This window comes from Meles meles, chromosome 5, assembly GCF_922984935.1.
Source record: "Meles meles chromosome 5, mMelMel3.1 paternal haplotype, whole genome shotgun sequence".
Classification (NCBI taxonomy): domain Eukaryota; kingdom Metazoa; phylum Chordata; class Mammalia; order Carnivora; family Mustelidae; genus Meles; species Meles meles.
Genome location: NC_060070.1, coordinates 108293942 through 108320340, shown reverse-complemented (window position 1 = coordinate 108320340; position 26399 = coordinate 108293942). Strand labels below are relative to the sequence as shown.

Genomic DNA, 26399 nt, shown 5'->3' with positions numbered 1-26399 from the left:
AGATAATCCATGTATGATTTTGAACCCAGTACGTAGTTTAAGAAAATCTTCAATAAATGGTACCTAACACACACACACACACACACACATACACACACACACACGGAATGGCTTTTTTTTTTTTTTAAGATTTTATTTTATCTGACGGAGAACACAAGCAGGGGTAGCAGCAGGCAGTGAGAGAGGAGGGAGAAGCAGGCTCCCCGCTGAGCAGAGAGCCTGATGTGCGGCTTGATCCCAGATCTCAAGACCCTGGGATCATGACCTGAGCTGAAGGCAGATGCTTAAGCCATTGAGTCACCCAGGCACCCCAAGGAATGACTTTTATACAAACAGTGGCAGAACCTGTTAATAAAGAAATGGCATTGTGACATAATGAGCTCTCTTTCAATGGAATATTCAAACATAGGTTGAAATTTATTCTCTACAAAGCCTTTAAAAGGTGTCTTCCTTTAAGTAGGAGAACTGACTGTGCATCTCAAGTCTTTCCCATTACTAAGATTCCTGGGTTCTGAGTATGGTTTACCCTGTTCCATGTTGGCGCTTACAGATATATGACTATTAACTGAATGTCAGAAAGTTTTCTTTATAAAATTTATTAAATTATTTTACTCTGCTGGTAAAAAGTGCACAGAACTGTGTTGTATTATGATGTCTTATCAAAAGACCATGAAGAAAGAAAAGGGGACAGGGGTCATTTTTTTCCTCCTAAGTGCTAGAAAGGAAAATAACTTGATTCTTATAACCCTCTACTTAAATAATCATTCAGAGTGAAACAGTCATTTGTGTGCTTTAATATTCCTATTACATCTAATGCTTTTTTTTTCCTTTGAAAACTGTCACTTCAGGGAATCCTAAGCTCTGGTTGATGTACAGACCAATGAGAACCCTTTCTCAATTCAGAAAATGCTTTTGAGTAGAGAGAATATTTAAGATCCTTTAACAAGGATGGTAAGGTTTACTCATTTTTGGACACTTCTTTGTTCTTCCCTTTACATTTCACAACGTAATAGAGGTACTTCTGTGTGACATACTGCTTGGATACCAAGGAAAGTCTTTGAAGACAAGGACAAGCTTCCTCCATCTATAACCCATCTATAACCAAGCCACTGAGAACTTTCTTTGGCCTAAAGAAGTTATGATTTCAAAATTTGTATTATTTTCCTGAATAGAACACTGGATTCTGAGCTGATTGAAAGTTAAAGTTAACCACCATGGAAATGTTTACTACGTTGGTTGTTGTCACAAAACATCTGCAATTGATAAAAACCTTTGGATATTAATGTTTCTTTTTATCATAGCAAAAAATCCCTTCCCACAAAAGGTAATAAAAAACAAATCAAGGGAAATTTTTTAGATTTCAGAGTACCAACAGTGAAGGAATGGAAATTGCTGAATTTTTTTTTTTACCATTTCTTTTCCAGTTACTACTATGACAGTATTCACCCTTAGTGTTTAGTGAATTAATGAGCATAATCCCCTTTGCACTTTACAGAGGTCTGTTAGAATGTTTTTATTACTCTGTTTGAATTACAATAAACGCAAGTACTAGATTTAGATCTTTATAATAGATTTATGTTGATTATATCAGTGTTCTCTGTCAAATTAAACTACACTGTGAAAATGTTAAAAAAAGACATACACTATTCCTTTCTGATCTTCTTCGTAACCACTCCACAACTGAAATATTTGTTAAACCCAAATCATTTAGATTATCTGTATATCTCAATAAGATGTCCACTTGTAATTCATATATACACATTCTAATCTCATTTATGTCTGAATTCCATTTTAAAAATTGAACACAGCTAATATTCAAATCCTTGCCTCTTATTTTTAAATATCTGCTTTATATGTGCTTATTGTAGCTATAACCAAATTGCCATAAACTTGGTGGCTTAAAACAGTAGAAATTTATTTTCTCATATTCTGGAGTCCAGAACTATGATGTCATGGTGTCAGTAAAACCACCTTCCCTCTAGGGACTTGAGGGAAAATTTGTCCCTTGCCTCTTCTACCTTTGGGCCACTGCTGGGATTGTTTGTTTTTCTTGATTTCACATCAATCTCTGCCTCCATCTTCACATCAAAATCCAGCTCTCTCACTTAGAGACTGTGTGACCTTGAATAGTTAGTTAACACCTCGTGTGCTCAATTTTCTAATCTTTAAATGGGGGGGGGTGTTTCTGCTTAACTCATTGGAAAGATGATGTTCAATATTTTAAAGCACTTGAGGAGGAGCGCCTGGCTGGCTTAGTCTGTAGGGCAGGCAACTCCTGACTTTTGGATCTTGAGTTCAAGCCCCACACTGGACATAGAGTTTACTTTAAAAAAAAAAAAAAAGTAAAAGTAAAATACTTGGAGAAAAGAAAATGATGCTTGGTCCATAATAAATGCCACATAAAGGTTTACTAAATAAAGCAAATTATTCCATTAAATGCCATTATAAGAAGCCATTGCTAATGATAACAATGTGTGCCCCATGAAGGTGTCTATCACTTTGAAAGGATGTATTCCAGTGTGTCCTTATTGGTCAAGTGTTGCTTAGAATAGATAAAAGATAAAAAGCACCGCATCCTGGACTGGGACTCAACAAAGAAAAGCAAAAAAAGCTAAAGATGAGAAAAAAAAATATTTCCCTTTTTGTTTGTTTCCTGTAATCAGCAAAGTTAGGCACTCTTTGAACTCCCTGCTTTCATTTTTGCCTCATGAGCTGGTAGTCAGAAGGTCCCAGTGTTTATCTCTGAGTAAAATCTTCCCACATTACTTGTTAACTGGATTCCAGTGAGCCTTGAACACACAGGACAAATCTGTCAGCTCTCATTAACACTAACCTACACTGCCAGTACTGGTGTGCTGGCCCCGGTTCCTCTGGTTGCAGGGAACATTGACCTCTCAGAGAATGACAGTGTCTTTCCTCTCTATCCTCTATGAAAACAACTTTCTCTATCTCCACCTCCCCATCACTTACCAGTTTCTTACATAATAGGGTTTCATTCATTGGTCTATTGAATGAATAGATCCATTTTAAGTTGGATTTAAGGTAATTTTCCTGAACGCGTTTCTTTTATGCTTTATTTCCCTACACAAATGTTCCCTTTGTCTTCTATTCCTTGCTATTTTATCTTACATTAAAAATTGCCTTGGGTCACCTGGGTGGCTCAGTCATTAAGCCTCTGCCTTCGGCTCAGGTCATGATCCCAGGGTCCTGGGATCAGAGCCCCACATCCGGCTCCCTGCTCAGCGGAAGCCTTCTTCTCCCTCTCCCACCCCAACCCCTACTTGTGTTGACTCTCTCACTGTCTCTCCCTCTGTCTCTGTCAAATAAATAAATTAATTAAATCCTTTTAAAAAAATTATCTTAGACTGATTTCTATAAGAGAATAATGAACAAATTTTAGTATGAACAAATGTACATGTTTTAAGATAAAATAAGACATTAGGGTTTAAAAATAACTACCTTAAATCATTTTGGATCAAGATTAGATAAATAAAATTAACTCCAGTCCTAGATTTAGAGCTTATTAAATTTCTTTGTCATTTTGGACTTAGAGGCCTTAAAGTAATTTGGTTTTCTATTTGTATCAAGCACTATAACTTTCAACCATTTCTAACTATCAGCAATTTTACTTGGCACATGGAATGATGTGGATTTTGATCCACTTGGAGTATTGCACATACCGTCTTCTGGAAAATTTCCAAAAGTTTAACGTAATTATTTTTCTTATCAGAAATAACTCCAGAAATATACTGTCTCTATTGTAAGGGTGAAAAACAAAGCATTTTTTCATCATCATGATCATTTATTCAATTAAACTTTTCTCAGTCTTGGGGCGCCTGGGTGGCTCAGTGGGTTAAAGCCTCTGCCTTCGGCTCAGGTCATGATCCCAGGGTCCTGGGATCGAGCCCCACATCAGGCTCTCTGCTCCGCGGGGAGCCTGCTTCCTCCTCTCTCTCTGCCTGCCTCTCTGCCTAGTTGTGATTTCTCTCTGTCAAATAAATAAAAAATTTAAAAAAAAAAAACTTTTCTCAGTCTTTAAATTAGGAGTGCTTTCATGGGAGTAGACCCAAAATTGAGGAAGGGCTGGTAATGCTTCTTTCAAGAGCTAAGCCTAGATTACATATATTCATCAATTCCATCTATTTTTAGATTGGTTGAATTTCTAAAATTTTACTTGTCTGGTTACCTCCAAATTGAAAGTTCGCGTGGGGTAAGAACTGTACTTTTCTACTCTCCATATCAGAAGTTTTAAAGATGGGGATGCCATGGTTGACAAAAGTATATGAGAAGGATAATTAGAGGGGGAAGTGGCATACATTAAAACTTTAGAAACCATAAAGAAAAAATGATATGTAAGAATGAGAACAAGATGTACTTGCCCAGAGAAAATTGAATAAGCTGAGACAAGGGACACTTAGATGGTATGCTAGCTGACAAAGAAATAGGAAACCAAAGAGGTATTGATCCTGAGGCACGGCTCACTGGATCACACTATAGCCGTTTTACACTTAGACTGATAAGAATATTTATAACTTTGGCTCAGAAAGTGCTTCTGAAATTTAAATCCTTTGCATCCCTATTAATCTTCTCTCTCTTTATAATTTAATAAAAGCTATAATTATTAATTATTTGGATTAAACATGGTAAGTATAAATATTATAACACTAAAATAATATTTTGTAAAATAAATCTTGGTTAAAATACATAGCCAGGAAAATCAATCATCTGCTATAAATAATAAAAATAATGCAAAAACTATAGTAGTCAGAAGATGGGAAAACTATACATTTATTGTTTACATAAGACAATTTTATAAGCATCAGCCATCACTCACTGTTAACACTTGTAAAAAAATGACAGGGATGCACAGGACTTTCTCCTGAGGAAAACTTGCCTTTTGCTTCACTCATCACCTAACAAAAATTAATCTCTCCACATGCCCATTTCCTCAGATTTGTTTTTTCAAATTTGGTAAAATAATCTATTATCCAATTGATTTTTTTTAATGCTATTTCAACATGGGAAACTTTAGTGCCTCAAAATATATGTGTATGTGGTATTAGGTGTTGAAGAGAAAAGAAAAGATCAAGTATCAATATTTTCAACTCCTGAGGTTTGATTGTTTACTCCTTGGACTGTATACAAACATACCCCAAGATTGCTAAAAACAAATGAACTGAGCCAGTAAGTATTAGACTTGAAGGGTAAAACTAAACACTATCTGGTATTTGTGAACTGCATATGTGTATAGGTTTTAGGGGTAATAGTCTTGAAACCCCCCTTTATCATCAGAGTAAATTGATTCATCCTAGAGCTGTGAACTAATAGAGTATGAATAAAGATTTCCTACTGAAATTCCAAATCAAATGCCAACAGTGAAGCTAAGCTTTGCACATTAACGCCCTTGTTCTAAGTGAGTGCTTAAATCCTACTAAGAAATATTCAAGAAGCTCAATGGTGTGCTGGTGTTTTACAACCACATCTTAGACAGAAAAGGGTAGAATAGGGATTGATTGATTTGTAGCTTTTGCCAATTCCCAGGCATAAATACTCCCACTGTGGCCAATTTCAAGCTACCAACATGAATTCACAGATGTGGAATTGAGAAGGAATGCACAAAACCAGCTCTCCTGAGTCATTGCTAGCCTTCTCCAGCACACCACTGAAGCTTCTTATCATTGCATTCAGAGAGGTTGTCAGGTCAAAAAACACAACATTTCCGGATGCAGATTACGATTTGTATAATTGCAATAGTCATTATGTGAATGTTTCACAGGATAAAGAAAACAAGGGAATTCTGGCCGCCTATACTTTTACAGATGCTACCAGGAGACCATGAAATCTGTAGACTATGCTGTCTGTCCCATTGCACATGAATTGGATAATGTAGTCAGAAGTAAAATCACAGTTTTTGGGATATCTGTGATATCTCATGACAGCTGGTTGGATGTTCCCTTGACAACTGCTCTGGTTAATCAAGGGTGTAAATGAAGTTCCTGCTCCAGCGGTCTTCAGGCATCACTGCAGACTTTCTTTAATATCAGTGCTTCACAGGATAATGGCTTGGTTTTCATGGTAATTGATTATTAAGATATTTGGGTTATCTGCCAGTCAGAGGAAAGGCTACATTAATAACCTAAAGCCAGTGACCATCTCATGACAATCATCTAGGGACAAGAAGACCTCATTGACAGCCACCCATCAGAGGTCATGCGCTTTCCTTGTTCAAGCTGTTTGCATGGCCAGCCTGGCCAAGTCTTTGGTGCTCTAAATAAAAAGAGAGCCTTCAAGATGCTTTTGGCGTGTTTACACTGCTTTTGTTTGACAAAAAGCCTAACAGTGATTTTTGTGCCTGATCTTTTGTTTACACTCTTTTAACATATAGATTATGCTGAGTCACACTGACAGCCTCAAACAGTAGGGCTGTGTTGATGGAGCTGTATGAAACCATCATACTCTTAAACAGCATCTTCTTAAATTTGCTCACACAGCCATGACAATCATATTAGATACATGAACTGGTAAGGAAAGCTGTATGTCTCTGGACAGTTTCATCCATACTGCCTGATGTATAATCTTTTAAATATATTTTCCCATGTTTTCCTGTTGCAAACAGGGAGCTAAAACAATCACACTATCAATTAGATCCTATCCGTGGGGACCAGATGCCTTTCAGTGCCTCCATCTCTGCCATGTACCTTTACTGCCATCTGCTGATAGGAGTCTCCCGTCTCAGCAATTCTTTGCAGAGCTAACTCTCACAACTCAACTGAAACCTTGGGCTGAATTCGGAGATCATTGGCGTTAACAATTGACATTAACCTCTCTCAGTCCTAAGTCTAACCGGAAAGATTCTTTTAAAGGAAGTTCCAAGCTAGAGCTTAATGTAAATACTATCCATTCACTTCAGAGCAATTCTTACATTTGGTAAACATTAAGGCTGGTTATTATTGGTCAGAATAGTTATTAATTTGGAGATTCATTTAACTACTATCCACATTACAAGTTATCCATACAAAGAACACATTCTTTTACATTCATTTTTAAAGTCTAATTTAAGTAAAGAAAGAAAGATATTTACAAGCAGAGTTAATCATGTACAGAATTTCAAATAGACAAGCTAGATCATTGCTGGTTAATAGCCAAACCTAGTGAGAAGAGGAAAGAACATATTTTGCACCTCAGTATTCAGTATTGCCATCATTCAGTATTGCCATCAATTTTGCAATATTCCCTAGAAGCAGTTGGTGCTATTCAGTTGTGTTACTTCTATATCATGCCTTCAGAATTCCATAGCTACTGCAATTATGCATGAGCTATGTTTTGTGAGCCTTCAGCATGACACTACAAGGGCCTTTTAAAACATTTAATTTCATTATGGTGTAATGCCAGTGACTCATACAACTCCCAGATTTGACAAATCAAACATAGGTACCTTAGAGAAGAAAAAAAATCCATACTTCCTATTTCTCTCTGGAAGGAAAACAAACCACTTTACTTATGTGCTTTTGAAATGTGCCCATGAAAAATAAATTGTGAAACAGATATATTGAAATGCCTTTAGCGCGCGCGCACACACACACACACACACACACACACACACACACACTCTCTCTCTCAACCTGATACAGACAAAGCCAAAGATTAGTCCTTCCAAATTTAAAGCCTGCAAAATTATAAACGACCTGCAAATGGCTTATTTTTCTTCATTTTGCCCTTCGCAGATTAAAGATAACTTTCTATTTACATGGGCTTCAAAAATAAGGGACTCAAATTGATCTTTATTGTCATCTTTTCTTATTATAAAAAAAATAGACTTCTAGTCAAGATGAATCTAACTTCACACTTGGACTCTCTTCCTTAGTGTCAAACACATAGCAATAAGATAGAAAATTTGAAAATACACAACTGAAAATATAAAGGCACGGTTAAAAACAAAATAAACATCCTGCCAGACAAGAAACAGACAAAAGTGTGAAGCAACAAGAGCTAATATTGCAGGCCGGCCAAGGTCTGGGTCTAAAAACAGGGAAGCTCAGCTCCCATAAAGGAGCTAAAACTGCTCATTCAAGTATACATGTGATACATGTGATATCTGTGTCTATCCATCTGTCTGCATGCAGAGAAAAAGAGACTATCACCTGGGATTCTGATTTTTAGCCAACTGCCACCCTAGGAAGAAAACAGAATGCAACCAAAACATCATGGGCAGAACTGTACCAAGCAATCTTTTCAGCTCTGAATGAACCTGTGAATACCTTCAAATCGCTGTAGGACAGAACTGTGAAATACACATTATCCAAGAGTTGGGCTTAGATCCTCGGAAGATCAGTGGGGTTCCCATTAGGCAATCAGACTTGGGTACAGCAGAAGAGGCACAACAAGGAGAATGGAAGTGGGGAAAAAGAGAAAAATAAAAATACTTCTCACTGAAAATGAGCCTGCACTACACAATATCAGAACACATGGTAAAATCGAGAAAGGAACCAAGCAAATCAGCAAGTGGAATATGAATCACTCAAGATAAAATCCTTCTTGTGGAAAAGCCTGACAAAAAGTTTATTTCTAGGATGCTAGAAAGCATTAGTGAAGGAATAGCTCATTTTAAAGGAGAAATTATAAAAGAAGAATAGGCACAAATTAAATTAAAACCTGTGAAAAAGATTCCAAGTCTTGGGAATAAAAGATTATATTCACTGAAATTTAAAACTCAATAGACAGAATAAATGATGCTGGAGACTGCTGAAGGAAAAATTGGTGCCTAGGAAGAACACAGGATAGAGAAATTAAGAAAGCATTTTAATAAAGTGAAAACAAGGGACACCTGGGTGATTCAATCAGTTAAGCCTCTGCCTCAGCTCAGGTCATGATCTCAGGGTTCTGGGTTCAAGTCCCACATTGGGCTTCTTGCTTAGTGGGGAACCTGCTTCTTCCTCTACCTCCCATTCCCCCTGCTTGTGCTCTCTCTCTGTCTCTCTCTCTCTCCCTCTTTCTCTGTGACAAATAAAGTAAAATCTTTAAAAGTGAAAACAAGATTAAGAAATTTAGACAAAAGCCTGGCGATTTACAGACCTGTACACCTGGGGATAAAAATACATTATATGTTTATTAAAAAATTAATAAAAATTTTTTAAAAGAAATGTATGAAGTTAAAAAATGAAAAAAAAAAAAGAAAAAAGAAAGAAATTTAGACCACAGAGCCTGGGTGGCTCAGGTAGTTAACCTCTGCCTTTGGCTCAGGTCATGATCTTCAGGTCCTGGGATGGAGCCCAGCTCCATGGGAATTCTGCTTCTCCCTCTTTCCTTGCTTGTGCTCTCTCTGTCGCTGTCTCTTCTTATCTCAAATGAATAAATAAAATCTTTTAAAAAAATAAAAAATAAAATTAAAAAAGAAAGTTAGATAACAGTTTAATAGGCTTCCAAAAGATGTCTAGAAGCAGAAATTTCAGAGGCTGTCAGAAAGCAATGCAGATGACCCTGGAACAACATGGGTTTCAAATGTGTGGTCCACTTTGCAGATAATTTTTGACAAGTACAGTAAAGTCCTATAAATATTATTTCTTTCCTTATGATTTTCTTGATAACATTTTCTTTAGCTTAGTTTATTGCTAGAATATAGTATATAACACATATAACATAAAATGTGTATAATTGACTGTTTATGTTAATGGTAAGACTTCTAGCAACAGAAAGCTATTAGTCAAGTTTCAGCCTCAGGCGGGGAGAGGAGTATCTCTAACCTCTGTGTTGTTCAAGGGTCACCATACCTAGCAAGAAGATAGTCTACCTGGAAATAAAACATGGAATCCAGGAAACCAGAAATATCAGTAAATTATTTTTACTTTTTTTCTAAAGAAAAATGGAATTTGTTTTTTATAAAACTGAATTTTTCTTTTACAAGGTGAAATTTAAAATTATTTTATGTTTCATGTGCAAAATATGGAAAATACAAATAAGCGAAAAAAAAACAAGAGTCATCTGCATCCTCAGCATGCAGAGATAGCCACTGTTAATATTAGTGAAAGTCAACCTGTTATTATCTCTATGCATGTTTTTTATAAAAATGATGTATCACTCAAATTGTCCTTTTCTCTTTTTCTAGTCTGTACAAATATCTTTCCATACCATTAATTAATATTCTGCAACTCCTAGTTAAGAGCTGGGTAGTATTCAATTACATAAAAGTACTTGATTGAACAATCCACTCCCCACCCCATTGTTTACATTTTTACAACCTTTCCCTTGGTTATGGATACCCTGAACTTCCAGTTTGAGCAGTATCTTCTAAAACTTTAAAAATAAATTGTCTTTTCCAAGTCAGAAGCCTCTGCCAAATTGTTTAGCATAGCTAAAGACTATAAATATAAAGAATAAGAATGTTAAGGACACTGGAGAAAAAATGTCTGTTTTGTCAGAGTTTAGTTTTTAAAATAATGCAACCTAAGTATTTGATTTTGAATCCCATTATAAGCAATATTAGTAGAAGTAGATGAACACTTCAACTTGACTGTGTAATTTATTTTCATAAAAATCTCTTTAGAGATCCCTGTCCAGTCAGCAAATAATTGCTTTAGCTTTGGATTTTAATATTAGCACTGAATGATTTATGTACATTAAATAATGTGATTCTCACTAACCATTTATGAGCCAAGAATGATTATCTCCCTTCTGTGGATAATCACACTTTAGGGAAGAAAGGTTAAGTGGCTTGCCTAAGATCACTCAGCCAGTCAATGGATTATCTCAAAATATGATCCTCAAGTCTTTAAATCATTAGACTTGGCTGGCCTCAGCAATACTTGAGAGGCATAAGGGATATGTACTTGGGTTTTTCCTCAAATGATTTATGTAGCATAATGTCTAATTTGTTTATAGAGCATTTTTTCATTCCTTATCACAGAATTTGGTCTATAAGCAAATACGAGATTATAAAAATGAAAAGGATAATAATCTACATATAGAAAAATCTCTGGTAGAATTAGAGTATCAGTTTCCAAAATAGTGCATAGACCAAGCTGACAACAGAATCAACCATTTGGTGGAAGGGTCTGGGGAAGAAATGAAGGAGCTAACAGGAAGCAAATAGAGTGGCTTCCTTCTATAAGACTGCAGTTCATGGTTAGATTTTTAATGAGCACTGAATGAAACAAAAAGAGATCTTACTATTTCTTAATAAGGACATGTGCCTTCCCTGAGAAGTATTTCCTCCATCTCCAGTATGAATCATCCGTACAGATCTACCTGCACATACCAACTATAATGACAAATTTGCTTCCTATATCCCTATAATATGTAATTCACATAAATGGGACGCTCTGGAGGTCATTCCTAGAACTGAAGAACTTTCAACAGTGCTCTTGATCAAAATTCGAAGTGCCTTTGGTAAACTAGAGCAGAAGCCAAAAAAAGTAGCAGAATGATGTATTAAAAGGACCATATCAGATTTGTATTTCTAGGTAAGGGGAAGAGGAAACCAGCTGTCTTTTTTGAAGCAAGGAAGGGAAGAAGGAAATTCTGGTTTGTATTTTCCATTCAACTTAGACTCCAAAGTTAATTTTAAGAAAAAAATACTGATAAATTATTTAACCAATGATTTTTAACAAAACTGACTTTTTCTTTTAAAAGTAGATTTACCAACTGATCCTGGTTTGCTTAGCATTTACCTGGTTTTAGCCCCGAGAGGTCCTGCATCCTGGAAAAGCTCTCAGTCATGCGCAAACTGGGAGAGTTGGTCAAAATTAAAAATAAAAATTAGGTGTGTTCATTGTCTAAAATGTAGCAAATAGGGGCGCCTGGGTGGCTCAGTGGGTTAAAGCCTCTGCCTTCGGCTCAGGTCATGATCTCAGGGTCCTGGGATCGAGCCCCGCATCGGGCTCTCTGCTCCGCGGGGAGCCTGTTTCCTCCTCTCTCTCTGCCTGCTTCTCTGCCTAGTTGTTATTTCTCTCTGTCAAATAAATAAAATATTAAAAAAAAATAAAATAAAATAAAAAAAAATAAAATGTAGCAAATACAAATAAGTGAAAGCATTTTAAACATGAAAGCATTAAAATCATTCATATTTTCAGTATGCAGAGAGCCACTTTTAGTATTAGTAAATGTACTTCCAATATCTCTGTGGAATAGGCTTCATAAAAGTACAAGTTACAAGTACAAGTACAAGTTACATATGGCAAGTGACAGGATATTATTTGAATTGTCTTCTAAAATTCTATTTAATTTTATGCCAAGTACTTTAGCATATATACCTTTTCATCTGATTGCATCACTCTATAAACTGTGATAAATTTTCAGTTGTGTATTGGTCATTTCCACTATTCATTCTACAAATTCCCTTAACCTTATACTTTTCTTTATCTCTGAGACACAGTACCAGCTAGTACATTAGCAGCATGCTTTCTGAGTTCTGATAACTGTATCACAGTGTAATCTCACTGCTCAGGGGTATGCAGCCTTTCATTTCTTATTCCATTTCTATTTCCCCTGTAGGTCAGGGAGGGGAAATTTCTACCTAGGCAGTTTAGCATCATTTAACATTGCTGCTACTTGTCCAGCAGTCTCCCTACATGAGTGAGACCATATGTCGACCACAGTTAGCACTAAAAATTTATTATTACCTACTTATACAGAAAAGCTCTCTTTGTTTTGTAGGGGTTTAACTTTCTGAAAGCATTTCCAGTCCTGATTTAGAGACAGAAAGAGAGAAGGAAAATAAAATTTCAGTATTAGAAAAGAAATATATCTTTATCTATCCTAAAATGTTCACACTTGGTTGGGGCCATATTTCAGGACTATTATGATCCACAAAGTACCTCTGTCATAGAAGAAGTACTTACCATCCATGTGCGAAGTTACCCTGTTCTTGCCAGTAACACATAGAATAATGGCGTCTTCTGTTTTATTTCTAGCTACACAATCCCTGTTGGCAGCCCTCGGGTTGCTTGCATGATTGAAATGACTGCAGATGGAAAATCTCCAATACAGAAGAAAGACACAGAGATACCCCATGTCTCTCAGGTAGTTATGCAGATATTCAGTTCTAAAACATTACTAAGTGTGCCCTCAATATCTGAAATAAGTATTTCTTTTTAAGTTACTAAACACTAATCATATTTCTTTATTGAACAGATTCCTTGTAAAAGCGCTCAACAAAACACCAGAATATTCATCTCTGATACTTTAGGTATAATTAAATATATTTAATACTGCCTGTCGCTATAAAAGTTGCATTAAATTTATCAAGAAATTGGTTTCCCTCTCACACTTTGCATATAATATGTTATGCTTGATTAAGAAAAACAGCACAGGAATGGAGAATTAGCAAGTTACAAAATAGTGCTTAAAACTTCCATTTTTATAGGATATGGCAGTGCTTATACTGTGCTATTAAAAAGTCTCTTCTCAGGGAATTTTTCCTGGAAATATCGAATGAAGAAAATTGAAAGAGAAGAGGATATTTGTCCCTCCAGAGACCAAGCAATTTGCTGAATTCTTTTAATTTTAATGATGTGGTTGGTTACATGCTTCTTAGTATGACTTTATAGAAATACATTTAAGATAAAGAATTCCTGGTTCATTTGATCATCATGGAGAGTTAATCTGTATAATTAGAGCTCCAAAGTGCTAATTTTGGTGCACATTAGAGCTGGCAGTGTGCAGGGCCCTAATGAACTGGAAATCTCATTTTATTTCCATTTTTTCTATGTAGTTTTTTTCTCTTATTGAGTGTATACAAGCATCCTAAAGAAACACATAAGAATAGCTAACATTTGCATAAGCACATTACATTTTCCAAATTATGACCATGTATTTTATCTCATCTGATCTCCACAAGGACCCTCTAAAGTAAGAATGAATATCTCTTTTATAAGGTCATATCTGATAAAACTGAATTTCAAATGTCCAAAATTTCATAGTGATAATGAAAGAGACTTGATTTTAGATTTTCTGATTCCCAACATGGTTTTTTGTTGTTTTTGTTCCTTTATAGTACACTTTATTTCATTTTCTGCTCCAGCAGAGTGAAACTGTCAAGTGGATTGTTAAGGTAGGAATAAAATTGGTTTTCATTTTGAAGAAATTAAAAAAAAAAAAAACGGACTTTTAAATACAAAGAACGAACTTGATGTTGCCAAAGGAGAGGCAGGTAAGGGGATGAGTAAAACAGGTAAAGGGGATTAAGAACACACTTATTGTGCTAAGCACTTAGTAGTGTATAGGATTGTTGAATCATTACATCATAAACCTGAATCTAACATAACACTGTGTATTAACTCACATCAGTTAAAAAAAAAAGTCATGCTAGCATCCAAGATGGCCAAAATATTTAGATTCAAAGCACAGACTATACAAATCATGGAAAATCTATGAAACACTCATAGTTTCAGAGAAAAAAATCTAACATAAAGCAGTTAATGTGATTTTATCTCTACTTATCCATTTTTATATTGAAAGTTCCATATTTTACCATGAATAACATGCAATATGCTACAGACAAATGAGCATAGAGGGGGAAAAAGAGAGAGGCAAACCGAGAAACAAACTCTTCATCAAAGAGAACAAACTAAGGTGGGGGGGGAGGGTAGGTAGGTGGAGGGATGGTTGAAATCGCTATTAGGGATGAAGGAGGACACCTTTGATGAGGACCAGGTGTGGTATGCAAGTGTTGAATCACTAAATTGTATGCCTGAAACTAACATTACACTGTGTTAACTAACTATAATTTAAATAAAAGCTTCTGTAAAAACACACACATTAAAAAAAAAGATCCTCTTTTCAATAAATACTCATTAGTGGAATTTTGGGATCACATAATATGTACATTTTTAATTTTTTGAGGAAGCTTCATACCATGGTACATAACTAACACACAATTTTACATTCCCACCAACAGTGCACAAAGGTTTCTGTTTCTTCACATCTTTGTCAACATTTGATATTCGCTGTTGTTTTTTTTTATAATGGCTACCCTAACAAATGTGAGGTGGTATTTCATTATGACTTTGATTTGCATTTCCTTGATGACTAGTGATGTTAAACATCTTTATCATATTTTTTTTTTTTATTTCTATGTCTTTGGAGAAATGTCTTTTCAAGTCCTTTGCCAGGTTTTTAGTCAGCTTATTTGTTTTTCTATTGAAGCATAAGAATTCCTTATATATTTTTTATATTAACCCTGTATCAGATATTGGTTTGTAAATATTTTCTCCTATTCTGTAGACTGCCTTTTCATTTCATTGATCATTTCCTTTACTGTGCAGAAGCTTTTTCATTTGACATAGCACCCCTTGTCTTTTTTTGCTTTTGTTGCCTGTGGTTTTGGTGCTGTATCCAAGAAATCATTGCCAAAACTAATATTATGAAGCCTTTCCCCTATGTTTTCTTCTTCAATTTGTATAGTTTCAAGTCTTATTTGTAAGTCTTTAATCAATTTTGAGTTGATTTTTGTGTATAGTGTAATGGTCCAACTTCATTCTTTTCCATGTTGGTATCCAGTTTTCCCAAAACCATTTGTTGAAGAGACAATGCTTTCCTCATTATATAGTTGTGGCACCTTGTCAACAATCATTTGATCATAGACGCACAAGTGTATTTCTGGTTTCTCTGCTCTGTTCTGTTTGTATATATGTCTGTCTATATGCCAAAGCCATTTTTGTTTTGATTACTGTGTCTTTGTAAAGTGCTTTCAAGTCAGGAAGTGTCATGTGTCTAGGTTTTCCTTTCTCAATATTGCTTTGGCTATTTGGGGTCCTTTGTGATTCCATACGAATTTAAGGATGATTTTTTTCTATTCAAAAAATACCATTGGAAGTTTGATAAGGATTGCATTAAATCTGTAAATCACTTAGGTAATATAAACTTTTATTAATATTAAGTCTTCCAATCCATGAACACAGGAAGTTTTTCCAGTTTTTTTTTTTAAGATTTTTTATTTATTTATTTGACAAACAGATCACAAGTAGGCAGAGAGGCAGGCAGAGAGAGAGAGGAAGGGAAGCAGGCTCCCTGTTGAGCAGAGAGCCCAATGTGGGGCTTGATCCCAGGACCTGGGATCATGACCTGAGCTGAAGGCAGAGGCTTTAACCCACAGTTTAGCCACACAGGTGCCCCAGTTTTTCCAGTTTTTTGTGTCTTCTTTAATTTCTTTTAGCAATGTTTTATAGTTTTCAGTGTATAAGTCATTCATCTCCTTGGTTAACTTTATTCCTGAGAATGTTACTCTTTCTGATGCTAAGTGAATGGGATTGTTTTCTTAATTGCTTTCCAGATTGTTCATTTTAAGTATATAGCAGCACACTGATTTTTGATGTTGATTTTGTATCCTGCAACTTTGCTAAATTCATTTATTAGTTTTAAATTTTTGTGGACTCTTTAAGGTTTTCTGTATATATCATCATGTCATCTACAGAGATTATTTCCTTTTATTTCTTTTCCCTGCCTAATTGTTCTGCTAGCACTTCCAGTACTATGCCGAATAGGAGTAGTAAGAATTGGCACACTTGTTTTCTGCCTGATCTTAGAGAAAAAGTTTTCAGGTTTTCACCATTGAGAAAAAGTTTTCAGGTATCAGCTATAGGCTTATCATATATGGCCTTTATTATGTAAAGTAATTTCCTTTTATTCCTAGTTTGTTGAGTCTTTTTATAATAAAATAATGTTGAATTTTGTTAAATACTTTTTCTGTATCTGTTGATTGATCTTTATCCTTTGTTCTGTTAGTGTGGTGCATCACATTGATTTATTTTTTATATTGAACCATCCTTGCATTACAGGGATAAATCCCACTTGGTCAGGGTATATAATTCTCATAATTAAATGTGCTCTGAAGTTTGGTTTGCCAGTGTTTAACTGAAGATTTACATCTTTATTCATCAGGTATATGAGCTTGAAGAATTTTTTCCTAGTAATGCCTTTTTCTGTCTTTAGTATCAGGAAGATGCTGGGCTCAGAGAATGATCTTGGAGTATTCCCTCCGCTTCAGTTTTCTGGAAGAGTTTGAGAAGGATTCTTATTAATTCTTTTTTAAATATTTTGTAGAATTCTCCTCTGAAGCCATCTGTTACTTGGCTTTTGTTTGTTGGGAGGTTTTTGATTACAGATTCATTCTCTTATTATTCATCTGTTCAGATTTTTGATTTATTCATGATTCCCTCTTGGTAAGCTGTATGTTTCTGGGAATTGATCCACTTCTTCAGGGTTAACCAGTTTGCTGCTGTGTAATTGCTCATAGTTATCTCATAATCCTTCTGTGGCATCAGTTGTAATGTCATCTTTCATTTCTGATTTCATTTGAATCTCCTCTTTTTTAAAACTATTGTAGCTAAAGTTTAGTCAATTTTGATCTTTTCAGAAAACCAACTTTAGTTTTACTGATTTTTTTCTAATGTGTTCCTGTTCCCTATTTTATTTCCATTCTAGTTTTTGTATAATTTTAGTCTTTCTGCTAACACTGAACTTAGTTGACTCTTCTTTGTCTAGCTCCATGAGGTGTAAAGTTACATTGTTGATTTGAGATCTTTCTACTTCTTTAATAAAAGCTTTTCGAGCTATGAACTTTCCTGTTACTATACTTTTGCTACATCCTATAAATTATGGTATATTATGTTCCATTGTCTCGGGATTTTTTCTAAATTTTTTAATTTATTTTTTGAACCATTTCTTCTTTGAAACGAGAGTGCATTGTTTAATTTTCACATACCGTTGCAACACAGAGATTAGGGGTGCCAGCCGTCCATGCAGTTGAAATCCATTCATAATTTTGATTCCCCCAGAATTTAACTATTAGCCTACTGTTGTTGACCAGAAGCCTAACTGATAATGAAACTGTTGATCAATGTATATTTTTATGTCATATGTATTTATATACTATATTTTTACAACAACATAAGTTAAAATACTATTAAGAAAATCATAAGGAAGAGAAATGTATTTACAGTACTATATGTGTGTGTGTGTGTGTATTTATTTATTGAAAAAAATCTACATAGAGGGGACCTATTCAGTTCAAACCCATGTCGTTCTAGAGTCAGCTGTATTTGTGAATTTTCCATTTTTCTTCTGCTGTTGATGTCCAGTTCCATTCCATTATGTTTGGAAAAAATAATTGATATGATTTCAATCTCCTTAAATTGTTAAGATTTTTTATTTGTAATCTAACTATAACCTATCCTGGAGAATGTTCCATATGTACTTGAGAAGAATATGTATTTTGTTGCTGTTGGATGGAATGTTCTATATAAGTCTGTTAGGTCCATTTGTGCTGCAGTGTTGTTCAAGTCTTCTTTTTCCTTATTATCTTCTAGCTCGATGCTCTAGTCATTATGGAGAGTGGGATATTAAAATCTCATACTATTATTGCATTGATATTTTTCTCTTTGGTTTTGTCAGTGTTTGTTTCCTATATGTGAGTGAGATGACATTGGGTGCATATACATTTACAATTTTTAGATCTTCCTAACCAGCTGACCCTGTTAATCATTACATAATGTCATTCTTTGTCTCTTATGACTGTAGTTGACTTGTCTATTTTGTCTGAATAACGATAGCCATTCCTGCTCTTATTTGGTTACTATTTGCATGGGATATCTCTTTCCATTCTTTCATTTTCTTTTTTTTTCCAGGCTATATGTGTCCTTTAAATTGAGTTTCTTATGGATAGAATATAGTTGTATTTTGGGATTTTTTTTAATCTTTTTTCTCCACTCAGTCACTTTATGTATATTTTTATTAACATATAATATATTTTTAGCCCCAGGGTTGAGGTCTGTGAATCGTCAGGTTTACACACTTCACAGCACTCACCATAGCACATACCCTCAACAATGTCTATAACCCAACAACCCTCTTCCTACCCTCCTCCCCCCCAGCAACCCACAGTTTGTTTTGTGAGATTTAGAGTTTCTGATGGTTTGTCTCCCTCCCGAACCCATCTTGAGTCATTTTCTTCCTTCCCTGCCTTCCAAAACCCCAACTTTTCCTATCAAATTCCTCATATCACAGAGATCATATAATAATTGTTTTTCTCTGATTGACTTATTTCACTCAGCATTATACCCTCTAGTTCCATCCACGTTGTTGCAAATGGCAATGTTTCATTTCTTTTGATGGCTGCGTAGTATTCTAGTGTGTGTGTGCGTGTGTGTGTGTGTGTGTGTGTGTGTGTGTGTGTGTGTGTACCACTTCTTCTTTATCAGTTCTTCTATTGATGGACATCTAGGTTCTTTCCATAGTTTGGCTATTGTGGAATTGCTGCTATAAACATTCGGGGGCACACGCCCCTTTGGATCACTACGTTTGTATCTTAAGGGTAAATACCCAGTTGTGCGATTGCTGGGTGGTAGGGTAGCTCTATTTTCAACTTTCTGAAAACCTCCATGCTGTTTTCCAGAGTGGTTGCACCAGCTTGCTTTCCCACCAACAGTGTAGGAGGATTCCCCTTCCTCCACATCCTCGCCAGCATCTGTCATTTCCTGACTTGTTAATTTTAGCCATTCTGATTGGTGTGAGGTAGTATCTCATTGTGGTTTTGATTTGTATTTCCCTGACGCCGAGTGATATGGAGCACTTTTTCATGTGTCTATTGGCCATCTGGATGTCTTCTTTGCAGAAATGTCTGTTCATGTCCTCTGCCCATTTCTTGATTGGACTATTTGTTCTTTGGGTGTTCAGTTTAATAAGTTCTTTATAGATTTTGAATACTAACCCTTTATCTGATGTGTCGTTTGCAAATATCTTCTCCCATTCTGTCAGTTGTCTTTTCGTTTTGTTGACTGTTTCCTTTGCTGTGCAAAAGCTTTTGATCTTGATGAAATCCCAATAGTTCATTTTTGCCCTTGCTTCCCTTGCCTTTGGCAATGTTTCTAGGAAGAAGTTGCTGCCGCTGAAGTCAAAGAGGTTGTTGCCTGTGTTCTCCTCAAGGATTTTGATGGATTCCTATATCACATTGAGGTCCTTCATCCATTGTGAGTCTATTTTTGTGTGTGGTGTAAGGAAATGGTCCAATTTCATTTTTCTGTATATGGCTGTCCAGTTTTCCCAACACCATTTGTAGAAGAGACTGTCTTTTTTCCATTGGACATTCTTTCCTGTTTTGTCAAAGATTAGTTGACCATAGACTTAAGGGCCTATTTCTGGGCTCTCTATTCTGTTCCATTGATCTATATGTCTGTTTTTCTGCCAGTACCATACTATCTTGATGATTACAACTTTATAATAGAGCTTGAAGTCTGGAATTGTCATGCCACCAATTGGCTTTCTTTTTCAACATTCCTCTGGCTATTTGAGGTCTTTTCTGGTTCCATATAAATTTTAGAATTATTTGTTCCATTTCTTTGAAAAAATGAATGGTATTTTGATAGGGATTGCATTAAATGTATAGATTGTTTTAGGTAGCATAGACATTTTCACAATATTCATTCTTCCAATCCATAAGCATGGAACATTTTTCCATTCATTTGTGTTTTCCTCCATTTCTTTCAAGAGTACTTTATAGTTTTCTGAGTACAGATTCTTTGCCTCTTTGGTTAGGCTTATTCCTAGGTATCTTGTGGTTTTGGGTGCAATTGTAATGGCACTGGCTCCTTAATTTCTCTTTTTTTCTGTCCTCTTGTTAATGTATAGAAATGAAACTGATTTCTGTGCATTGATTTTATATCCTGGCACTTTACTGAATTCCTGTACAAGTTCTAGCAGATTTGGAGTGAAGTCTTTTGGGTTTTCCACATAAAGTATCATATCATCTGCAAAGAGTAAGAGTTTGACTTCTTTGCCAATTTGGATGCCTTTAATTTCTTTTTGTTTTCTGATTGCTGAGGCTAGGACTCCTATTACTATGTTGAATAGCAGTGGTGATAATGGATATCCCTGCTGTGTTCCTTACCTTAGCAGAAAAGCTCTCAGTTTTTCTCCATTGAGAATTATATTCACTATGGGCTTTTCATAGATGGCTTTGATGTTATTGAGGTATGTATCCTCTATCCCTACACTTTAAAGAGTTTTGATCAATAAAGGATGCTGTACTTTGTCAAATGGTTTTTCAGCATCTATTGAGAGTATTGTATGGTTCTTGTTCTTGCTTTTATTAATGTATTGTATCACATTGATTTGTGGATGTTGAACCAACCTTGCAACCCTGGAATAAATCCCACTTGGTCGTGCTGAATATGACTTTTAATGTACTGTTTGGTCCTATTGGGAGTATTTTGGTGAGAATTTTCACATCTGTGTTCATCAAGGATATTGGTCTGTAATACTCTTCTTTGATGAGATCTTTTTCTGGTTTTGTGATCAAGGTAATGCTGGCCTCATAAAATGAGTTTGGAAGTTTTCCTTCCATTTGTATTTTTTGGAACAGTTTCAGGAGAAAAGGAATTAATTCTTTCTTAAATGTTTGGTAGAATTCCCCTGGGAAGCCATCTGGCCCTGGGCCCTCGTTTGTTGGGAGATTTTTGATGACTGCTTCAATCTCCTTACTGGTTATGGGTCTGTTCAGGTTTTCTGTTTCTTCCTGGTTCAATTTTGGCAGTTTATATGTCTCTAGGAATGCATCCATTTCTTCCAGATTGTCAAATTTGCTAGGGTATAGTTGCTCATAATATGTTCCTATAATTGTTTGTATTTTTTTCTTGGTGTTCCTTGTGCTCTCTCCTCTTTCATTCATGATTTTATTTTATGTGGGTCCTTTCTCTTTTATTTTTGATAATTCTGGCCAGGGGCTTATCAATCTTATTAATTCTTTCAAAGAACCAGCTCCTAGTTTCATTGATTTGTTCCACTATTCTTTTGGTTTCTATTTCATTGATTTCTGATCTCATCTTATTTCTCTTCTCCTGCTAACTTGGGCTTTCTTTGCTGTTCTTTCTCCAGCTCCTTTAGGTGTAGGGTTAGGTTCTGTACTTGAGACCTTTCTTGTTTCTTGAGAAAGGCTTATATTGTTGTGTATTTTCCTCTCAGGACTGCCTTTGCTGTGTCCCACAGATTTTGACCAGCTGTGTTTTCATTATCATTTGTTTCCATGATTTTTTTCAATTCTTCTTTAATTTCCTGGTTGACCCATTCATTCTTTAGTAGGATGCTCTTTAGCCTCCATGTATTTGGGTTCTTTCCAACTTTCCTCTTGTGATTGAGTTCTAGCGTCAGAGCATTGTGGTCTGAAAATATGCAGGGAATGATCCCAATCTTTTGGTACCAGTTGAGACCTGATTTGTGACCCATGATTTAATCTATTCTGGAGAATCATCCATGTGCACTAGAGAAGAATATGTATTCTGTTGCTTTGGGATGGAATGTTCTGAATATATCTATGATGTTCATCTGGTCCAGTGTGTCATTTAAGGTCTTTATTTCCTTATTGATCTTTTGCATGGATGATCTGTCCATTTCAATGAGTGGGGTGTTAAAGTCCCGTACTATTATTGTATTATGGTCGATGTGTTTCTTTGATTTTGTTATTTTTTTGGTTTATATACTTGGCTGCTCCCATGTTAGGGGCATAGATATTTAAAATTGTTAGATCTTCTTGTCGGACAGACCCTTTGAGTATGATATAGTGGCCTTCCTCATCTTATTATAGTCTTTGGCTTAAAATCTAATTTATTTGATATAAGAACTGCCAACCCAGCTTTCTTTTGATGTCCATTAGCATGGTAAATTATTTTCCACCCCCTCACTTTAAATCTGGAGATGTCTTTGGGTCTAAAATGAGTTTTGTGTAGACAGCATATTGATGGGTTTTGTTTTGTTTTATCCATTCTAATACCCTGTGTCTTTTGATAGGGGCATTTAGACCATTTACATTCAGGGTAACTATTGAGAGATATGAATTTAGTGCCATTGTATTGCCTATACGGTGACTGTTACTGTATATTGTCTCTGTTCCTTTCTGGTCTACTACTTTTAGGCTCTCTCTTTGTTTAGAGGACCCCTTTCACTATTTCCTGTAGGGCTGGTTTGGTGTTCACAAATTCTTTTAGTTTTTGTTTGTCCCGGAAGCTTTTTATCTCTCCTATTTTCAATGACAGCCTAACTGGGTGTAGTATAATTGGCTGCATATATTTCATGTTTAGTGCTCTCTATATATATGCCAGTTATTTCTGGCCTGCCAGGTTTCTGTGGATAGGTCTGCTGCCAATCTTATATTTTTACCATTGTATGTTACAGACTTCTTGTCCCAAGCCGCTTTCAGGATTTTCTCTTTTTCACTAAGACTTGTAAGTTTTACTATTCAATGACAGGGTGTGGACCTATTTTTATTGATGTTGAGGGGACTACTCTGTGCCCCCTGGATTTTGATGCTTGTTCCCTTTGCCATATTAGGGAAATTCTCTACAATAATTCTTTCAATATACCTTCTACCCTCCCCCCCCACCTTTCTTCTTCTTCTGGAATCCCAATTATTCTAATATTGTTTCATCTTATAGTATCACTTTTCTCTTGAATTCTCCCCTCATGGTCCAGTAGTTGTTTGTCTCTCTTTTGCTCAGCTTCTTTATTCTCCATCATTTGGTCTTCTATATCACTAATTCTCTCTTCTGCCTCATTTATCCTAGTAGTTAGAGCCTCCATTTTTTATTGCACCTCATTAATAGCTCCTTTGATTTCAGCTTGGTTAGGTTTTATTTCTCCAGAAAGGGTTTCTATGATATCTTCCATACCTTTTTCGAGCCCAGCTAGCACCTTGAGAATCATCATTGTGAACTCTAGATTTGACATATTACCAAAGTCCACATTGATTAGGTCCCTAGCCTTCGGTACTGCCTCTTGTTTTTGTTTTTTTTTTTTTTTTTGTGGTGAGTTTTTCTGTCTTGTCATTTTATCCAGATAATAATATATGAACTAGAGAATAAAATGCTAAAAAGGTGGCAAAGACACCAGAAAAATGCACGCTAACCAAATCAGAAGAGACCCCCAATCTGGGGGAGAAGAAAGGGGGTAAAAAGAAGTTCAAAAATTTTTTTTAAATTAAAAAATATATATTTTTTATAATATATATATTTTTTCATACATATATTTGTGATATATATATATATATCACATTAGACTGGTGAATAGAACAGAGCCACCCACTTGATTTTGGATGTATTTTGGTCTCTTAAAAGAAACTACCTCCCAAAATTTTAAAGAAAGAAAAACTTAGGGGCATCTGGGTGGCTCAGTGGGTTAATCTTCTGCCTTCAGCTCAGGTCATGATCTCAGTGTCCTGGGATCAAGCCCCGCATCAGGCTCTCTGCTCAGTGGGGAGTCTGCTTCCCCATCTCTCTCTGTCTACTTGTGATCTCTCTCTGTCTCTGTCAAATTAATAAAATCTTTTTTTAAAAAAAGAAAGAAAGAAAAATATATATATACACACAAAATAAGGGTAAACACGTTGAAGGGATGGAATATGACTGTAAAGATGAAATTTTTAAAAATTCTAAAAAAGGAATTGATAAGATAAATTGGTTGGAAAAAGAAAGTGGGGAGAATTTGCTCAGGCTGGAGACTAGAACAAACCCCTGTGCTAGATTTAGGGTATATTTTGATCTATTAGAAGAAATTGTATCCCAAAAGTTTTTAGAAGAAAAAAAGTTATATGTATACAGAAAATAAAGTTAGATACAATGAAGGATAAAATACGACTGTAATAATGCAGGTTTAAAAAGATTTTTTAGAAAGGTATTGTTAAGATAAACTAGTTAAAAAAGTTAAAAGAGAAAGAGGAAAAGTTAAGAAAAATTAGAATAAGAAAAAAATAAAATTAAAAAATTAATTAACTTTGCAAGACTAAGGAATCATGGGGAGAAAGCCATGAATTCCATGCTTTGCTTTCCCCTCCTCTGGAATTCTGCTGTTTTCCTTGATCGGTGAGCTTGGTCTTGGCTGGATATTCTTGCTGATCTTCTGGAGGAGGGGCCTGTTGCAGTGATTCTCAAATGTCTTTGCCTGAGGTAGAATTGCACCGCCCTTGCCAGAAGCTAGGCTAAGTAATCTGCTCAGGTTCGCTCTTGGAGCTTTTGTTCCCTGAATGCTTTCTGTAGAGCTCTGGAGGATAGGAATAAAAATGGCCTCCCAATCTCCGGCCCAGAGGAGCCAAGAGCTCAGGGCCACACTCCTTGGTGTGCCCTCAAAGAAAAGCTGTCAATCACTCCTGTTTCCCTGGTCTCTGGCAGTGCTCTGAGCTCACCTGGCCTGTGACAGAGCATTTCTGTCTCTGGCACACAGCCCCAGTTGGAGTCTCCAAACCCAGCAGATTTCTGCCACTCTGCTCTTTGGCAGATGAAGGTGAGTCTCCTCAAATGTGCCACTTGTGGGGTCCCTGCTCAAAGAGCAGTGGCCTGACCTTGCCACAGATCAGTTTAAGGTAACCCCAAGTTGAGAGCTCACTCCTCAGCTCCGTCTCTGTACCAGCTTCCCTACTCTGATACCTGTGAGCTCTGCTACACTCAAACACCCCTGATCCTTCTGTGACCTTGCTGGACCTGAGACTACACTGTCCCTGAGAGTACTCCACCCCCGCTTAACCACTGGAGCAATGTCCCTCAGTGGAGCAGACTTTTAAATGTTCAGATTTTGTGCTCATTGCTGCACCATTGCCAGGAGCTGGTCCCTCCCCCCTCAGTCTATCTTCTCATTGCTTCAGATTCACTTCTCCACACGTCCTACCTTTCAGAAAGTGGTTGATTTTCTGTTTCTAGAATTGCTGCTTTTCTTCTCTTCAATCTCCTGTTGGGTTTGTAGGTGTTCGGAATGGTTTGATAACTAGCTGAACTCCTGCAACCTGATGTCATCTCAGTCTGCTACTCCTCTGCCATCTTGACTCCTCCTCTCAGTCACTTATTTTTTGATTGTTACTCCATTTACATATAAAGTAATTATTGGTAAGTAAGGAATTACTCTTTCCATTTCATTAATTGTTTTCTATCTTATAGCTTTTTTATCCCTCTTTTTCTCCCTTGTGCTCTCCCTTTGTGTTTCAATGATTTTTGTATACACGTGTGTGTATGAGACATACTTTGATGCCTTTGTCATTTTTTTGTGTCTTTCATATACTCTATATTTGTGGTTATCATAGAGCTGACTTTGAACATCTTACAATTATAATAATATATTTGAAGCTGATAGCAACTTCAACTACTCTAATCTTCAAGGTTTTTTTACTTCCTTTTTTTTTACTTCTTTTACTTCTTTTTTTTTTACTTTTACTTTTTTACTTTTTTTTTTACTTTTACTTCTCCCCTCTACACTTAATGATTGATCTCACATTTACACCTTTTTTAATATTGTGTATACATTGACAGTCTTACAGTTAAAATGTTTATACACTTTTTATCTTTTAACTTTTATACTAGAATTACAAGTGATGTATGCCCCACCATGACAGTATTGTATTCTATATTTGTTTGTATATCCACCCTTACTAATAAGAT

General features: G+C 35.8%; 1 protein-coding gene across 1 annotated transcript in view; it reads left to right on the top strand.

The window, feature by feature from the left end:
• Positions 1-26399, top strand: part of EYS (eyes shut homolog) — a 1714887-nt gene that overhangs the window by 1481297 nt on the left and 207191 nt on the right. Inside the window, 1 exon segment of the mRNA XM_046006082.1 lies at positions 12906-13014. Within this exon segment, the coding sequence (XP_045862038.1) occupies positions 12906-13014 (109 nt within the window).